Source organism: Sprattus sprattus (genome assembly GCF_963457725.1).
Source record: "Sprattus sprattus genome assembly, chromosome: 9".
In the NCBI taxonomy this organism is placed as follows: Eukaryota; Metazoa; Chordata; class Actinopteri; order Clupeiformes; family Clupeidae; genus Sprattus; species Sprattus sprattus.
In genome coordinates, this window is record NC_137928.1 from 1855112 (window position 1) to 1873477 (window position 18366).

An 18366-nucleotide genomic window follows, 5' to 3' on the forward strand; every position below is an offset into this window, starting at 1 on the left:
GAGGAGGGCTAATCCCAATGAGATGCAAATGAGCACAACTGTCTTCCCTTTGTCCCAGGTGAGGTGATTCAGACAATCTTAGGAGGTGCCTTTTCTCAACAAAAGCTTTTCAGAGGTGTATACATTCAAATGATCACAACTTATACAAATATTACCAGATTTACATGAGTGAGACATCATTGGATAGCTTTACACTTACACTTTCAGAATCTGTGAATAACTCAAAACGACTTGTGGCTGGTTTAGCCATGCCTGGTCACATATACACTCACACAAACACTCAAAGGATGTGGCACACACACCACAGTTCACCTGCCCCCATCTACAGATCTCATGGTGATCCCCCCCCCCCCCCCCCACACACACACACACACACACACACACACAAACACACACACACACACACAGGTAAGTTGTGTGTTAACGCTCACTGTAGTGTCTCCAGTTTGCAGTGGGGATTCTTGAGGAGGTCTGAGAGATGCTGAACTCCTGCATCATGAATCTTGTTGTCTCCTAGGTTCAGCTGCATCAAACTGCAGGAGGTTGATCTGGCAGCTGATTCTAAAGCAGCACAGCTCTTCTCTGTGAGTGAACACTCCTCCAGCCTGGGAGAAACATATGACACATTTGATTATTACACTCACACATCATACTTCCTCAACACAGACATATGCACACACATAGCAGTACAGGCAAACACACCCCGTTCCTCACACATTACACTGTATCACACACACACACCCATTGCAGGGTGACACAATCTACACCGACAGTACCTCACAAATGACCCTGGATTACACACACACACCCCCCGTTCCTCACTCATTACATTGTATCACACACACACACACACAGTCATTGCAGGGTGACCCAAACCTACACAGACAGTAACTCAATAATTACCCTGATAACACAAACACACACACACACCCACACACACAGCAGGACAGGTACAAACCCTTCGTCCCTCACTTGCATTGTATTGTTTCACACACACACACACACACACACACACACACAGTACCTCAGAAATTATACTGCATCAAAGCTAATCATCAAATCAAATCAAACTGTATTTGTACACAGAGATTCATACACAGAGATGACACAATGCGCCTCACAGTAGGAAAGATAAAGATAAACACTTGTAAAGAGACACAGATAAGTATATAAATAGATGTTAGATACATGCTAAATAAATATATTTTATAGGTTACAAAACACTTATAAAGAGACACGGATTTTGCCAATAAACAGGAAATTATGTACTAACCGCACTGGCACCATAAAAGACAGCTCAGCACTGTTATCGTCAAACTAAGAGACAGCTGCTGGGGGGGAGGAGGGGTTACAAACACTTGTAAAGTGGCACATATAAGTAAATATATGATGAGTGATAAGCGAGATCAAAGAGGTATGTCTTAAGAGTGTTCCAAAGGCTGGGGGCATAGAAACTAAAAGCTGCTCTCCCATGTGTCTTTGTCCTGACTTTTGGAACTGTTAGGAGTTCAGTGCCGTAAGACCTCAGGGATCTACTGGGTGCGTACCTTGAGAGCATGTCTGTTATGTATTCAGGTGCTTGACTATGGAGTGATTTATAGACTAGTAAGAGAATCTTGATATCTATTCTTAAACTAACAGGTAACCAGTGCAGTGATTTTAATACTGGTGTGATGTAGTGAGGACTCACACTGCTTTATTCTGTATTGTAGTTGACTAATGGCTTTTTTTGGTAGACCAGACAAAAGAGAGTTAAAGTAGTCTAGCCTGCTTGTGATAAACGTGTGCATTAGTCTTTCAGTGTTAACCTTAGCGAGAAACGGTTGCACCTTAGCAATGTTTCTTAAGTATTAAAAAGATGTTTTTTTACATGCGTTACAAAATTGAGATCTTAGTCATATATGACACCTAGGTTTCTGGCTTGGTGATTGGTGTTAAGTGCTAGTGTTTTAAAATGTGCATATAGTTTTTCTCTTTCGTTTTTTTAACCAATGACTAATAGCTGTTTTATCTTGGTTGAGCTGGAGAAAGTTTTGTGACATCCATGTGTTAGGTGTTAAGTGTTACAGAAATATAGACCTGGGTGTCATCCACGTAGCTATGATAGTCGATGTTGTGCCTCATTTTTACACTACCAATGGGTAACATGTATAGACTGAAAAGTAAGGGCCCTAAAATGGATCCTTGAGGGAAACCACAGGGTATAAAAATGTTTTTTGAGCTGTGGTCTCCAAGGGTGACAAAGTATTTCCGGCCAGTTAGATAGGTCCTGAACCAGTTTAGGACTGGACCAGCGAGGCCAACCCAGTGTTCAAGTCTTTCAATAAGGATATCATAATCAACAGTATCAAAGGCTGCACTCACGTCCAGAAGGGCCAAGGCAGATCATTTTTTGGAGTCAGCATTAATTCTGAGATCATTGACAACCTTGACTAATGCCGTTTCTGTCCTATGATTGGAACGAAAACCAGATTCGAAAGTGTCAAATGCACAATTAGCATCAAGGAAATTATTGAACTGTTAAAAGACAATTTTGTCTAGGATTTTGCTTAGAAAGGGAAGGTTGGAGATGGGTCTAAAATTGATTTTCTTCAAGAGGGGTCTCAACCAGTGTTGTTTTCGTCAGGCAAGACGAAAACGAAAATTACGTCGTCAGACCCCTTTTTTCCATGACGAAAATGAGACTAAGACGAACGTCACCAAAGCCATATAAAGACTAAAATGTGACGAAAAATGTAGACATTTTCGTCAGACGAGAACTAGACGAGACTCAATTGTTAGTGAGTGGACGAACAAAGTTTCAAAACATGCTTTTTTTCCGCCAACTATAATATGCGTGCAATGTCAATCAAGAGCTCAGACATCAGAAATGGAGCCAGCTGCTTGTCCTAACAGTCACGCCCCCATCACACACTAAAAGCCTTGCTCACGCGCAGCTGCCGTACGGCTGTACGCACTGTGCGTACCTTCTGCTACGTGAGAAGAAGAAAGAAAGAGAGAGTCTGCAATCATGCGCTGAGCCTGGCCAGTGCACAAAGCAAACAAACGAATAGTGATTAAAGTACAAACAAACGCTTACAAAAGTTATCTGACACACGCTGTTCCCAGCACGACGCATGCATTGCCACTGTAATTCAATACTATGAACGCATATTACAATAGGTAAACTGCAGACAGAGGGGCGCGCAAAAAAAAATGCGGTACTACGATCTCCCTGTCCAAATGAATGGAGTCATTTGACTTTATGATCAGCATATTCAGGGTTTGCTTCAGTATCTTACACCCCTCCTCCTTATCCGACAATGTATGGCAGCAAATAAAATCGGTGTACGGACAACTAATGGCCGTTGAGTATGCAGAGCTGGAGCTGTGGAAACAGCTAAATGAGTTACAGCCAAATCGAGCCTTGTCAAGCCCTGGAAAGTTCGGCAAATTTCCACCCAAACATTCATTGAGTCTTGTTGACAATGCCAGTTTAAACAACGTCTGCTGAGCGGTCATTAAGTACAATCTTAAGACATATCTACGAAGTACGATGACTGACAAAAGACTGACCGGACTTGCTCTCATGAATATTCACACAGATTTGGAAATCGACAGTGAAAAAGTAAAAAAACAATATGCAGAAGGAGAATTCACTTAAATTGTAAGGGCAATACGTTTAGGCTGTAACCCATTATCTGCGCGTGAGTGTTAATGTGCACGTTTTTTTTGGGGGGGGGGGCATTACGGAGCAAATCTCCCGACTATTGCGCCCGTCATGGTTAAAAATAGCTTGCAACGCCAACACGAACAGTGGGAGAAGGGAAGGGGTAACATAAAGTTCTTAGAATTTTAATACAACAATTTTGCCAGCGAATACAAAGTTCTAATACTTTGCCGGCGAATACAAAGGTTATAAAGTTCTAATATTTCGAGAGCGATTTTAAAGTTGAAACCGACTTAGTTGACCACACGCAAGTTAACGCAGTTAAACGAAAGCTAAAATAATTTGCTGATTCATTGCCGTTGCATCACCTCAAGCAAAGGTGCAGAGAACATCTAGGGAGGAAGAAACAACAGCCACAACAGCAGCTACAGCTACACCAAGGGCATGTTGCAGTAGGTGGCTCATTGTATTTTGTGTAACACATGTATTCAAAACATCAAGCCTTTCGCCCACTACACTTTCATGCTCCGGTAAGTTTTTTTCCTTTGCTCTCGCACGCCCCCTTCAGTGAAGCAGAGGTAATGTTTGCCTTCCCTTAGTTTTTTTCAATGCGGTTTTTTGTCAGATCAGTAAGACTATAGTATGATAAGCTTTTGAATATCCATGCTGTAGTGTTAGTTGGACAATATTTATCTATCATATAGGTGTCATTTCAAAGCTTAATTTAGATTTTTTTTTAGTAGACCTAATGCAGCGCTTCTTATGAGGTTAAATTAATTCATCTGAAGTACATTTTTAATAGCCAACTCTTGAATGTGCTTTAAAAAATTGTGGTCATGCAAAAGTAAATTAAATAATGAATGTATAGTTAAGGAGGGCCTTTAAGGATGCCTGGGTATAGCATACAGCGCGTGTTGCGGCAGTCACCAGCCAATTGGGCAATATTGGTTGATTTCTTTTAATCCATTCTGAGAGTGATTAACATAATATTAAAATCATAGGCAAAGATTGTTTAGATCAAACAATGTCAGAGTAGGTCTGAAATGGCAGGTTTAATTTTGGCCGGTAAAAAATATGATTGGCTGGTAAAAAATTTCATCTACCAGCCAAAAAGTTAATTTCCAGCCCTGCTTGTACGGGCAGTACGGGGACAGGGAGCCGAGTCGAACGACGGTCACGGAGACGAAGCCACGACCACAACTTCATGCTGCGGCTTCAAACTCACAGGAAAAAAATACCACAAACCTCAAAAGGCACCTGAAGGCCAGTGTGTTTCATTATGATAAATGTATTGGCCTATTAAATAAATACACGCATCTTATGTATATTTGATTTTTGACTAAAACCTTTTGAGTTTTCGTCGGACTAAAACTAGACTAAAACCTTTGGAGTTTTCGTCGGACTAAAACGAGACTAAAACCTTTTGAGTTTTCGTCAGACTAAAACTAGACTAAAACTTTCAAAGATAGAAATGACTAAAATTGGACTAAAACTAAGAAGCATTTCGTCAAAAAGACTAAGACTAAAACTAAATCTAAAATGCCTGCCAAAAACAACACTGGTCTCAACAGGGCAGTTTTAAGCTCTGATGGGAAAATACCTGTTAGCAGTTAATAATGGCTAGAATGTCCTTAGACACAGAGTCAAAGATGGTCTTAAAAAAATGTGTGGGAATTGGATCAAGAGGGCATGTAGACGACTTCAGTTGTGACACTACTTTGCTCAGCATTTCTATATCCACCAGTGCAAAAAAAACTCATACTGAAACAGCATGGTGGAAGGGTATCAGATAACAAGACATTTGGAATTTCTTGAGCAATATTCTTCCTAATGTTTGTTATCTTATCTCTGAAATATGCTGCAAATTCCTCACATTTGGAGGTGGAAAAAAGGCTGTCTATTGTTGAAAAGAGGACCCTTGAATTGTTAGAATGTATATACAGTATATCAAATTAGAGAAATTATCCTTCCCAGCATTTCTTATTGCTTTATTAAAGACTGAGAGTTGATCCTTAAAAATATCAAGATGGTACTGTCTTTCTCCATGTACGCTCAGACCTTATGCAGGATCTCTTAAGTTTAATAATTTCTCCATGGACCTTTTTGTTTGGCTAAAACCTCTTTTTGTTTCAATGGTGCGACAGAGTCAAGTGCTGTCCTTAATTTTGTATTTAGAGTAGTTTCTAGATCATTAACAAATGATGGCCCCGCATCTGGGGTTTTTGTAATAATTATGTTCATAATTACTTTGAAATTATCAACTGCTGCAGAGTTAAGATAGCGTTTCTAAATAAAACATTCAGCTCTATTTTTAACTTTAGGTACCAGTGCTGTAAAGAAAATACAAGAGTTGTCAGAAACAGCAAGGTCACAGATACAATTACATGAATACGTTGTTATTTTCTTCGGTATTTTCGTCGTATTCAGATTTTCAATGATGATTTCTGGGTAATTTTTGTGTTGTTGTCCAATGTCAAATCTCTATTTGATCATGTGACGAGACGATACGATGTGTAGTCTAATGTTTAGAAGGGGCAACTGCTATTGTGAATGATACAATAAATAAGTTGTGAAATAAAAGGAAAACACATCACAGTTAAAGATGTATGAGAATTGATTGATTCACATCGATATGAATGGATAACATGCCTAACAAGTGGTTTTTAGTGGAGGTTTCGATAAATGATCGCAACAAAATCCTGTGCTTGCGTTGTATATGTGGACTTCATGTTTACAAGAAGAAAAAAAATCTCTTCAATGGTAAGACCCTTTTGTTGTGCCTCTTCTGGTGTAGCATACAATGTGAGTTTTATTTGGGCATAGCAGATGCCTATCATGTGTAATGTGTAGGCTATTTCATTTCGTTCTTGCAATGTGAATAATTTAATTTCGATATGCTTATCTCCCTCTCGTGCGCGGTTGTACTTTTAACGGGGCTTGTGTGAGCGAGTGCATGTAGTAGGCTGTCTGTTAATGCCAGAGTTTAAAAAAGCCAATCACGGCCAAGTAGTATCCGTCGCCATGAACGGACCGACAGAAATGTTTGCGGGGACACGGAGAGCTCTCCGAGGGCTCTGGAGAACACGGAGAGGGCGTTTCAGCTACCTGAGAAGGCGAACACGGATGAGGCAAAGCTCGTGGCTGCCTCTGTCAATCTCTTCCGTCAGTCTGATTTTTTTTTAGGTGTTATTAAATATAAATTACTCTAGCCTGCATTTCATTTGGAAAACCACCGACTGGTGACAGTGATAAGGTAAGATGTGGCGTTGACTTGCCAAATGTTAGCTTGCTATTCACAGATGAGGCAACGTTCCCTACAGCTAGCCTAGCTAACGGTATGTCTTAAATTGAGACCATTATGATCTGGCAAAATAAGCAAGCTGGTGCTGTTGTCAACCACGAGATTATCAATTTTTTATTGTTCGAATGGGATTTTCAACACCTGACAATACACTGTAGAGCATATTGTAATGCAACGTTGAATGAATGAATAGCTTACATAAGGGTACCCAGCACTTTTCAAACCACACTCAAGCTTGGTTATTGTCCCCACCACTTCTAAAAACAAACTGACGCCCTTGCATATCGCACATTGCAACGTGTTAGTATTGCTGTGTTAACCATGGTAACCACGGTTCCACTTATGCATGTGAGACCCAGCCAGACTCCACCAACACGTCGGATACACCTACAGACCCTACACCGGCCATTAAGTGGATCTCTCAAAGTCGGAGATCCGTAGGGAGCATGATGATAGCGCTTCCTCGCAATGACTACCTGTGGAGCTTGGATCCTCTGCCAATGTGGCCCACTGGTTTGCTCTCCAATAGCCTTTCACACTGTTTTTTTCTTCTGATTTTACTTGCTTTCTATCAAACTCAATTTCATCTTGCTTGGACCTACTAAATTAGATGGCTAATCCGTTTGATCAAGAAGTTCGGTCAGCTTTTTCCTTATATTTACGGTGCTTTTCACCCACTGAATGTTCACAGTATGTCTGTTTGTGATTTGCTGAATATGTAGGCCTATGGGTTAGTCATTGGTCCTCATTCTCGATCATTTTCTGAAATTCTTTTGAAAATGTTTCTTACACGACTTCATAAAAACAACGTAAGGGAAACACTTCCGCCGCATTCCTGCACACTTAAAAATACGTTCATAAGCAGCCGAAGTCTTCTCAGCTGTGTTCCCCCGGATTAGTTTCTGAAATTTATGTGCGTTCTCGTGAAAGTGGAAATGCATACATACACGCCCCGCCAGCTCCTTATTAGGGCACGCAACCTTAGAGACGTGTGCTGTCGGAATCTCCCGAATCCACGCGAAAGCACCTCTTAAGGCGAGTCATGTCTAAGCGGAAAGCGAGCAAAAAACGCAGATCTTACTTAACCAGTGCGGACGTGGAGGTATTGCAGGATGTATGTGTGTCCATTCTATTCCACTATTGCTATTTTGACACAATTGGGTTTAGTGCTTATTTATTTATTCACTTACATTTTCAGTGTTCGTGTACATTTACATTCACATTCAGTCATTTAGCAGATGCCTTTGTCCAAAGCGACTGTAGGTGAAACCGGGGTTGTTACATCAGTCTCATAAAATGTAATAATCATTACATTTAGTATTTAATATTTTATAATTAAATTACTAAAATAATGGAAAGCTCTAGTTGTACCCAGGGCTTTGAACCAGAATTTTTTTCCCAATTGGTTCGTTCCGAACAGAAACAGTATTTTAACGTTTCTGGTTTTCGTTTCAACCCTAAAATTGACGATCCTGAACCGGTTAGAACAAAAAAATTTAGTTCCTGAACCGGTTAATTGCGTTCCATGTCAGCTGCGGGACATACAAATAAGTAGGCTGATCATTAGGACTTTAAAATAATCTTATATGTCTCTATCCTGTCATTAAACATTAAAAAAGCACTATAGGCATAATGTAAGCGGGTTTCGTTTCCGTTCCTAGCAAAACATCAAAAGTTTCTGGTTTTCGTTTTCGTTCCGTGAACCGGTTCAAAGCCTTGGTTGTACCACTATGCTACAAGTATGGCATCACAATACTATCGTACTACAATATCACTACAAAGTCTATAACACTTCATGGAACAACCAGAAAAATGAAGGCAATTGGAGTACTTGGTTGGCGGAAAATGGCTTTCAGTGGAATATTGAAACAACAACAGACAAGACAATTGTTTAAGCCTAAATAAACAATTTATTAAAAGTAACAGACAGTAATTAATGGCTAATACTAATCATATAAACAACTGACTATAACAATGAAACAAAGGGACAAAGTGGAGTTGGGTTTACAGAGGAGGGGGCATGAGAGCCTGCTCGTCTGTGTGTGTGTGTGTGTGTGTGTGTGTGTGTGTGCGTGCGTGCGTGCGTGCACAGGTATGCGCGGTTACGCCTGTTCAAGGCGCCAATATAAGTTTTGAGGATGGGCGCAACGTTAAACTACAGAAAAAATAATTCTTATCTCAAGGATAGAATCGGCTTTAACTCAATACAATATTCAAACAGCACTGAACTCGCGATGTGACCGTGTATATGTTCAGATGGTGATTGAGGGAGTTATAGAGAGAGAGAAAAGGTGCATGCACGTTTCTAACAATTTAGCAAAAGTAAAACAAACGCAAGATACATCACGGATACAGACCGTGCACTGTGAATTACAAAGTAAGCATTTCAATCATAAATTAAATAAAACAACAAAACTTTCACACATATATTAACACACATACAGTATAAGACTAATCTCTGCCCAGATGTCAGCATTACTTGAAAAACGCTCTTGCTTAACATTCAACGGTGTTTTAGCGGAATTCCTCATGAACAACGCGGCACGTAAGTTCTCGGAATGTCCGTGTGTCCTTTCTGCAACTCGTCGGTTGAACTTGCGGAGGCCTGGTTGGATGTCCGATCAGTTAAAAAGGATGTTGTTCTGTGTCGACGTAGAGAAACGAATAAGGGAAGCCGCTCGCCTTATCCTACCCAGAACACTGCTGGGCTGCAGTAATATACTACCGGTATTTGGTTGCAACTAGACGAGTCAAAGTATTTTCTTAACTTCTGCCAAAGGTTCAATACGACTGTCGTGGGTTGTCCTTTGTTCTGCAGAGAGGGTATCTCTTAGTTGAATAATGTTCACGTGCTGTGAACCCACGCCAGAGAGGGAGATTTTGGGGTTTATCTCTGTTTTAAAGGGCAAAATGCGTCACCCTTTTATGACTTTGCTGTGACCAATGCGAGGTCAATGAAATGTAGATAAGGAATGAAATGTGATAAGGGAATTGTGGGTAATGGAGTCTATGGTGGGACATTCACTTACACGACGTAAAAGGAAGAGAACAGTCAGGCTAGGAGCAATAGAGACCTTTACGTAAGAAATAGAAAAACGAGGTTGAAAAAAAAAGAGAAGTGCAGGAATGCAGCTGCTGTAAGTCCAAGTCAAGCACTTATTGAAGTGTCAGTTAGGAAGGGAGGTGCTCTCTCTAGAGTTGTGTGTTCAAAAGCTTTGGTAGAGAGGGAAGCACCTGCTCTGGTATTGCTAACTAGGCAGTTCATTCCACCAACGTGGATCTACAAATGAGAATAGGAACTGGAACTGGATTAGCATCCTGGTGTAGTCCTTTTATTTATTTAATGACATCACGATGCCTCGTAGAATCATGACTGTATATGTGAAACGTAATTTTCAATGATACAAATATTCTCGTATTTATTATTATTATAATTATTTTAATCCAAGGATGTCTGTAGAGTTGACGTGAACGCAATCACCAATGGTTTCTCACAAATTCAGCCGTTAACCCTTTTAACACACACACTCTCTCTCTCACACACACACACACACACACACACACACACACACACACACACACACACACACACACACACACACACACACACGGTGAGAATCACACTTGGATTTCATCTGTCATAGTGTTCAGACACACACACTCCATATTTCACATAGGATGCCAAACACACATTCACTCACACACAAAATGTACTTCATGCATCACAGCAAACCCCTCCCCCCACCCAAACACACACACACCCTCACATATAAACACATACACAATGTCACAGATTACAGATTTACTTACATAGCTGATATGGCTGTTTTGACCACTGGCAGCAGCTTCAGAACAACATCATCAGGACTGAGGAGTTCAGTCAGATCTTCCTCCGGTGTCTTTATGTACTTCTGCAGGTCAAACTCATCCAGCTGCTCTTCTGAGGTCTTAAACTCAAATCTCTTAGTCTTCCACTCTCCTGGTAAGAGCATGTCCACATATAGAGTTCCGGATCTCCTGTGAATGTCCTCCACTACAGCATGGTGATTCAGCTCATTCAGACAGTAGAACAGGTTGATTCTTCTGCCTGACGTTTCCTGATCTCTGCTCTTCTGTTTAACATACTGGACTGTTTGCTCTGAGCTCTGCGATTGGCTTCTTGTCTGTGGCAGCAGGTGTCTTAAGAGATTCTGATTGGACTTCAGTGAGAGGCCCAGAAGGAAGCGGATGAAAAGGTCAAGATGTCCATTCTTACTCTGTAAGGCCAGATCCACTGCAGTCTTGTGTAGATCATGAAGTGTTGCAGCTCTGAACAGAGCAGATAGCTGAGAGGTTTGCTGTTGGTCAGACAAGTTTTTCTCTCTGGTGCTGAAGCAGAGGAACACATATAAAGCTGCAAGAAACTCCTGAATGCTCAGATGCACAAAGCTGAACACCTTCCCCTGGTACAGCCCAGCCTCCTCTCTGAAGATCTGAGTACACACTCCAGAGTACACTGATGCTTCTGTGACATCTATGCCACACTCGCTCAGGTCTTCCTCATAGAAGATCAGATTGCCTTTCTCCAGCTGCTGGAAAGCCAGTTTCCCCAGTTTGAAAATCATCTCTTCGTCTGTTTCTTTTCTCTCTGTGTACTTTTCTTTTTTGGTGCTTGTCTGAATAATCAGGAAGTGTGTGTACATTTGAGTCAAAGTCCTTGGCATTTCTACTTTCCCTGATTCGTCTGAAGTTCTCTCTACAACAGTAGCGTAAATCCAGCAGAAGACTGGGATGTGGCACATGATGTAGAGGCTCCTGGATGACTTCAGGTGTGTGATGGTTCTGCTGGCCAGGTTCTCATCACTGATTCTCTTCCTGAAGTACTCCTCTTTCTGTGGGTAATTGAATCCCCTTATTTCTGTCACCTGGTCCATATACTCAGGAGGGATCTGATTGGCTGCTGCTGGTCGGGTGGTGATCCAGAGGAGAGCAGAGGGAAGCAGATTCCCCTTTATGAGGTTTGTCAGCAGCACGTCCACTGGGGCTGGCTCTGTCACATCACAACACCTTGGATTCGAGTGGAAATCTAGAGGAAGTCGACACTCATCCAGACCATCAAAGATGAACATGACTCTATTCTGTGAACTGCTGAACATTGTTGGATCTTTAATTTCAGGAAAAGAATGCTGAATAAGCTCCACCAGACTGAGTTTTTTCTCCTTCATCAGGTTCAGCCCTCGGAAAGGAAGAGGAAATATCAATTGGGCATCCTGATTGGCTTTTCCTTCAGCCCAGTCCAGAATGAATTTCTGCACAGAGACTGTTTTTCCAATGCCTGCCACTCCCTTTGTCAGCACTGTTCTGATGGGTTTGTCTTGTCCAGATGAGGGTTTAAAGATGTCGCTGCATTTGATTGGTCTTTCTATTCCCCCCTCTGTGATGTAACCGTCACAGTCACTGTCACTGTCACTGAAGTACTCTGTCCTGCTGTCTTGTTCTGCTTCTCTCCAGGATGCTCTCTCTATCTGTCTGACCTCATGTTCTTCATTGACCTCTCCTCTTCCCCCCTCTGTGATGTTACCGTCACTGTCACTTATGTACTCTGTCCTGCTGTCTTGTTCTGCTTCTCTCCAGGATGCTCTCTCTATCTGTCTGACCTCATGTTCATCATTGACCTCTCCTCTTCCCCCCTCTGTGATGTAGAGCTCTGTGTAGATCTTATGGAGGAGTCTGGTGTCTCCCTGGTTTGATACTTCCTCAATCAGATGCTGAAACGTCTTCTGCAGATGCGACTTGTAAGTAAGTATTTGTACATTTATTGGACCAAGTTTGAAACTGTGTGTGAAAATAAAAACAAATAATTACACATGTCATTAACACACACACACACACATACAAATACATTATTTGATGGACAGTGTGATTGGGATCCCACCCACACACACACGCACACACACCACACACACAAACACTGCATAACCCAGAGATAATTGAAAGAGGAGTTTCACGTCAATTAACTCTAACCCTGATCTCCCCATATGCTCCTTCCTCGTCTGAGTAATGCTGAAGTGACTTGCAGGGACTTTAAAGTAGTTTTCCAGATCAATTGCTAATCGCTATCGATATGCTAGCGGCTAAAACTAACGAAATCTCTTGAAATGTGCCGACTTTGACATTATGACAAACTAGTTACTCAACAACTGTCCTAACACAGTCAAACATCAAGCAAGAGCAACACAAGACAAAGCAAGATGGCAAATAAGTTACTTACTAGTTCGGCAGACAGTAAAAATCATTGTAGCGCCCCAATTCTTTACAAGCTGTTATTTTAAGGTAAAACTGCTTTTCCTAAACCTAATCCTGAAGTACAATTGTTGCATAATGTTACCTTAAGAATCATATTTCCTCTGCAGTCATTCTCTCTCAATTTCACCACATTTCACCTGCTGATGCTGGAGGGCTGCAGGAGTTATGGAGGTTGCATCATTACTTTGACTATCCAATGTTGTGAACAAATATGACTATGTGCTAGAATACACAGACATTGTTTAAGACTATATCTGAACTGACCAGGCCTATCCTCGAATTCCTTTTTAGTCATTTGAACACTACAGCAATGATCTTACTGTCCATCAGAAGAGTCTCCCAGCCTTCTGACGTCTGATGGTGGCACCGTCAACTCACTGGCAGATACGGGGGAGTCTGACCTAGGATTAAAACACAGAGTTGAGAGACATGCCTAGACACCATGTTGGCTGCAGTCTAAAACGAAACAAAGCTGCGTGCACGTGGTGAGGGAAGGGGATAGGGTGTGTGTGTGTGTGTGTGTGGGGGGGGGGGGGGGCGGCGTCACATGATGTTTTGATGTTACCCTAATAAAAATAAAAAAACAAGAACACAAAAACAAGTCACACAAATTAAGCCTCTGTTTGTTGAGTTTACTCATACTCAGATGAGATGCTTGAGTTACATCTGAAGCAGGACGGTAGGCTTATGTGTATGTTATTAGGTAATTTTCCCCAAAACTCAAACTTTCCCATTTCATGGTTCCACAGTATTTCACCCGTATTCCAATGTAATAATATAACCAATAATCTGCCTTCACTTGCAGTGCTTTGGATTTAGTCAGTCAGTCTTAGAACAAACAGCACCAAACCATCAGCATCTAAACACTTCCCCCAGATAGCCTCCTTCCTGCTATCAACACCCCTCCTTGACCCTCCCTCCATTTGTCCTCCCCCCCCCCCCTTCACCTCAGAGGACCCACTCCCCCACATGTGAATGCCCACCCCATTGTCTCCCCTTCCTTCCTATTAATGCCAATACCTTTTTACAGCCATTCTCTGAGCAACACGTTTAGAGGGTGTCTCCAGAAATAAACTCCAGAAAGCCTGCCTCCCTCCGGTCCGTTCTTTAAGCTTGCTCATTAGATTCGATGACTCGTAACATTTAGGTTAGGGCTAGGGCTAGTGTTACTCCTCTGTCACTCAAGCCTCATGTCTCTGCTAAACAGTCACGTCAGCAGAGTTAAAGTTAACAGAGTTAAAGGACATCAATTTGTCAATGAACAGCTCCCTCTGCTGACCTTCAGGGTGATGCTACTAACCAGAGTCTTGTCGTTAGATCTATGAAGAAAGAGACATCTTTCTTTAAGGGGGGTATCTAGAGAGGGAGGGATTCATGAGGGAGTATCTAAAGAGGGGTAGCTACACTGGAGGGAACGTGTGGATGAGCTGTTTACACCCCAGGGATGTCATTAGGATCTGTCTCCCATTCATCCTCCGACTGCTTTATATTCAGGTATCTCTACTCTACTGCGCCAGTGAAGCTCCTCTTGACTACTGGATCAATAAGGCAGCGGAGGCAGCTGACCAGTCTCTGGAGAGTGAAGGTGGGGCAATGAGGCAGGAGAAGCGGTCAAATGCCATGTTCATTTGACCCTACTCTGGAAGAGCTCTCTCCTTGGTGTTCCTGAATATGCCTCAGAGTGAGTGGACAGTCTGTGAAGTCCAGGCGTGTCTGGATGAGTTTTTAACACACCGCAAGGGACAGAGAGGCCAGGTAGCTCAACACAGCTTCTGCTCACAGGACGCGAGTCCTGAGTTTCCTGGCCTTGTTGGCCATCGGGGCCTTTTGTGTTATCAGAGTAAAACACACCTTTAGCGTCGTATCCTGTACCTTGTTTCAGGTCTTTCATTGCATTTACTATACTAGTAATTTAGTTTCATTAAGGAGTGCTTAATCTAGTTTAAAAAGAGTTGATTCACTTAAAAACCTAAAACATAACCTTGTAGGTTAACACACATATAGTCTTATCAATTGTTTGAAAGAGCTTAAGGAGCACCCAAAGTTCAAAGTTAGTTAATTTAAAGTGGGGGCATGAGGGCACTACACATATAAACACATGCAGACACACGCAAAAAGACACACACACACACAGAATAAATCCTAGTGTCATAGTCTTACTGTCCAGTCATAGAGTCTCCTCCTCGAAAGTAAATTTGTCGATACATGGAATGATCACTCTTCATGGACACACAGGTGGGTGTAGGGGAGTGTGACCTCCTCTTAGAGCTATCTTCCTCCATCCTAGAGAAGAAGAGAACTTCCATCAGAAGAATATTTCTCTCACTGCTCACGTCTGCTACACACACACACACACTTCTATCAAGGGAACATTCCTCTCACTGCTCATGTCTGCTAATCACACACACAAAAACACAGACACACATAAACACACACATATAATCACATATGAACACACATATAAACACACACAAACACACGTAAGAAGACACACACACAGCATACATCCTAGTGTCATAGTCTTACTGTCCAGTCGTAGAGTCTCGTCCTCGAAAGTCGATTTGTCGATACATGGAATGATCACTCTTCATGGACACACAGGTGGGTGTAGGAGAGTGTGACCTCCTCTTAGAGCTAGCTTCCTCCATCCTAGGGAAGAAGAGGATAACTTCCATCAGAAGAATATTTCTCTCACTGCTCATGTCTGCTACACACACACACACACACACACACACACTTCTATCAAGGGAACATCCCTCTCACTGCTGCTCTCTGCTTATCACACACACAAAAACACAGACACACATGAACACACACAAAATCACATGAACACACATATAAACACACACAAACACACGTAAGAAGACACACACACAGCATACATCCTAGTGTCATAGTCTTACTGTCCAGTCATAGAGTCTCCTCCTCGAAAGTCGATTTGTCGATACATGGAATGATCACTCTTCATGGACACACAGGTGGGTGTAGGGGAGTGTGACCTCCTCTTAGAGCTAGCTTCCTCCATCCTAGAGAAGAAGAGGAGAACTTCCATCAGGAGAACATTCCTCTCACTGCTCATGTCTGCTTCACACACACACACACACACACACACACCTCTATCCAGGGGCGGTTTTGGGCTTAGGCGAACCGGGCAACCGCCTGGGGCGGCATCTTTTCATGACACGTGGGGGGCGGCACGAGCACTTAAAATATTTTTTTATTATCATCTGGGCTGAGAAGCGTTTTTTTTTTTAATTATCTATCATATCACTGTGTGGGGAATTAGCAAATTGGTGCCCCTGCTTCCTAAGAAGGTGCTGTTCACAGATGCTGTTTAAGAAGGGGGAAGGGGAGAGGGCGCAGGGGACAGTTCACCTCTGGGTCTCCCACATGGAACTTGTTAGGTTGGAACTTTTCTCTGCTAAAGTAATCAACTAAGCCTACATGATCATAGGCATACTCATTATTCACATTATTGTCATTGACAGTACCGGCTTACTTTCACCACTGATGCTATGCTACAATTAGGCAAGTTATCTCTGGTTAAAACTAGATAATGTTAGGTATTCACTAGCTGCGCTAGCTAGCTAGACAGTAATTGTAACAGTGTTAATTATCGGACTGCGCGTGTTATCAGCAAACGTTCACGTTGTCATGTTAATCCATTTTGAAACTGAGCATATCGATTGTTAATCCATTATTAAACTTAGCATTTTGATTGTTTAACAGAATGGCCGATGTTTAACACTGTCCAATAACTGACAACACTAGGACACTGCCCTGTCTGGGTAATGCTAGTTAAGTAACTAATAAACGTAGGTCTACATCTCAGTGCCTCTCCAGATGAGTTAAGCGCTCGGAGGGGGTCTCGCCCGGGACGCAATTCCATGAACCGCCACTGCCTCTATCAAGGGAACATTCCTCTCACTGCTCTTTTCTGATAATCACACACACACACAAAACACACACCCGATCCCGCAGCTGAATCATGTTTAGGAGACGGCCCTGGTGCTTGCTGGACCAAAATATCCTCCGAGAGCAACTTCTCCCAACCATCCAGGAACAGTTTGGTGATGAACAATGCCTTTTCCAGCATGATGGAGCGCCTTGCCATAAGGTAAAAGTGTGAACTAAGTGGCTCGGGGAACAAAACATTGATATTTTGGGTCCATTGGCCAGGAAACTCCCCAGACCTTAATCCCATTGAGTGATTGTGGTCAATCCTCAAGAGGTGGGTGGACAAACAAAAAAAACAATTTCTTACAAACTCCAAGCATTGATTATGCAAGAATGGGCCCCCATCAGTCAGGGTGTGGCCCAGAAGTTAATTGACAGCATGCCAGGGCGGATTGCAGAGGTATTGAAAAAGAAGGGTCAACACTGCAAATATTTACTTTTTGCATTAACTTCATGTAATTGTCAATAAAAGCCAGTGAAACTTATTAAATGTTTGTAATTAATATACTTCAGTCTTCCATAGTAACATCTGACAAAAATATCTAAAGACACTGAAGCAGCAAACTTTGTGAAAATGCATATTTGTGTCATTCTCAAAACTTTTGGCCACGACTGTAGGTGTTTGCAGCCCTGCGGTAAATTTTTCCACCTGGTAATTAGTAATGTGCAGTAATTCTTCCAGGTAAAGTGTGAAGGGGTCTATCTCTCACCAACACACATGTACCTGAAAAAATTGGCCGCAGGGCTGTGAACATTTTACAAAATCAATGTATAACCGGGGTAAATAGTCGGTAGAAATGTGGGTAGTCCATTGATGTCATCAAAACATAAGGGTACGAGTTATCTTTGGCACACACTGTTCTCCATTAAGGCTGACCTGTCAGAAGTAGACACACCCCCTTTAGGGGCTCTGGCCTTCTCTTCTTCCCCATCTGGATCAAAGTGATGTGAATACTCCATCCTCACATCTGAACAGACACACACACACACCATCAGCAACATGTTGGGGTTCCATTAATGATTGTCTAGTCAAGACTAAATGCTTCACGTATTTCCGGTCGGAAAAACTTTCAGAGAGATTGAGCAGATGAAAAGTACAGGAGGTCCTAGGAAGCATTAATATAAAGTGGCCATGTTACCTACTGTTAATGGTGTATGTTGCGACCTAGATGTA

At 42.1% G+C, this 18366-nt stretch overlaps 1 protein-coding gene across 1 annotated transcript in view; it reads right to left on the reverse strand.

Annotated features, from left to right (window-relative positions):
* LOC308369953 (uncharacterized protein) overlaps positions 1-18152 on the reverse strand; it is a gene marked incomplete at both ends in the record, with an annotated part of 34028 nt that extends 15876 nt beyond the window's left edge. The window contains 8 exons of the mRNA XM_080844514.1: positions 432-605; positions 10761-12351; positions 12523-12764; positions 13556-13636; positions 15396-15518; positions 15762-15884; positions 16139-16261; positions 18070-18152. Coding sequence (XP_080700640.1) covers positions 432-605; positions 10761-12351; positions 12523-12764; positions 13556-13636; positions 15396-15518; positions 15762-15884; positions 16139-16261; positions 18070-18152 — 2540 coding nt within the window. The remainder of the gene's footprint in view (positions 1-431; positions 606-10760; positions 12352-12522; positions 12765-13555; positions 13637-15395; positions 15519-15761; positions 15885-16138; positions 16262-18069) is intronic.
* Between the last annotated feature and the right edge of the window lie 214 nt (positions 18153-18366).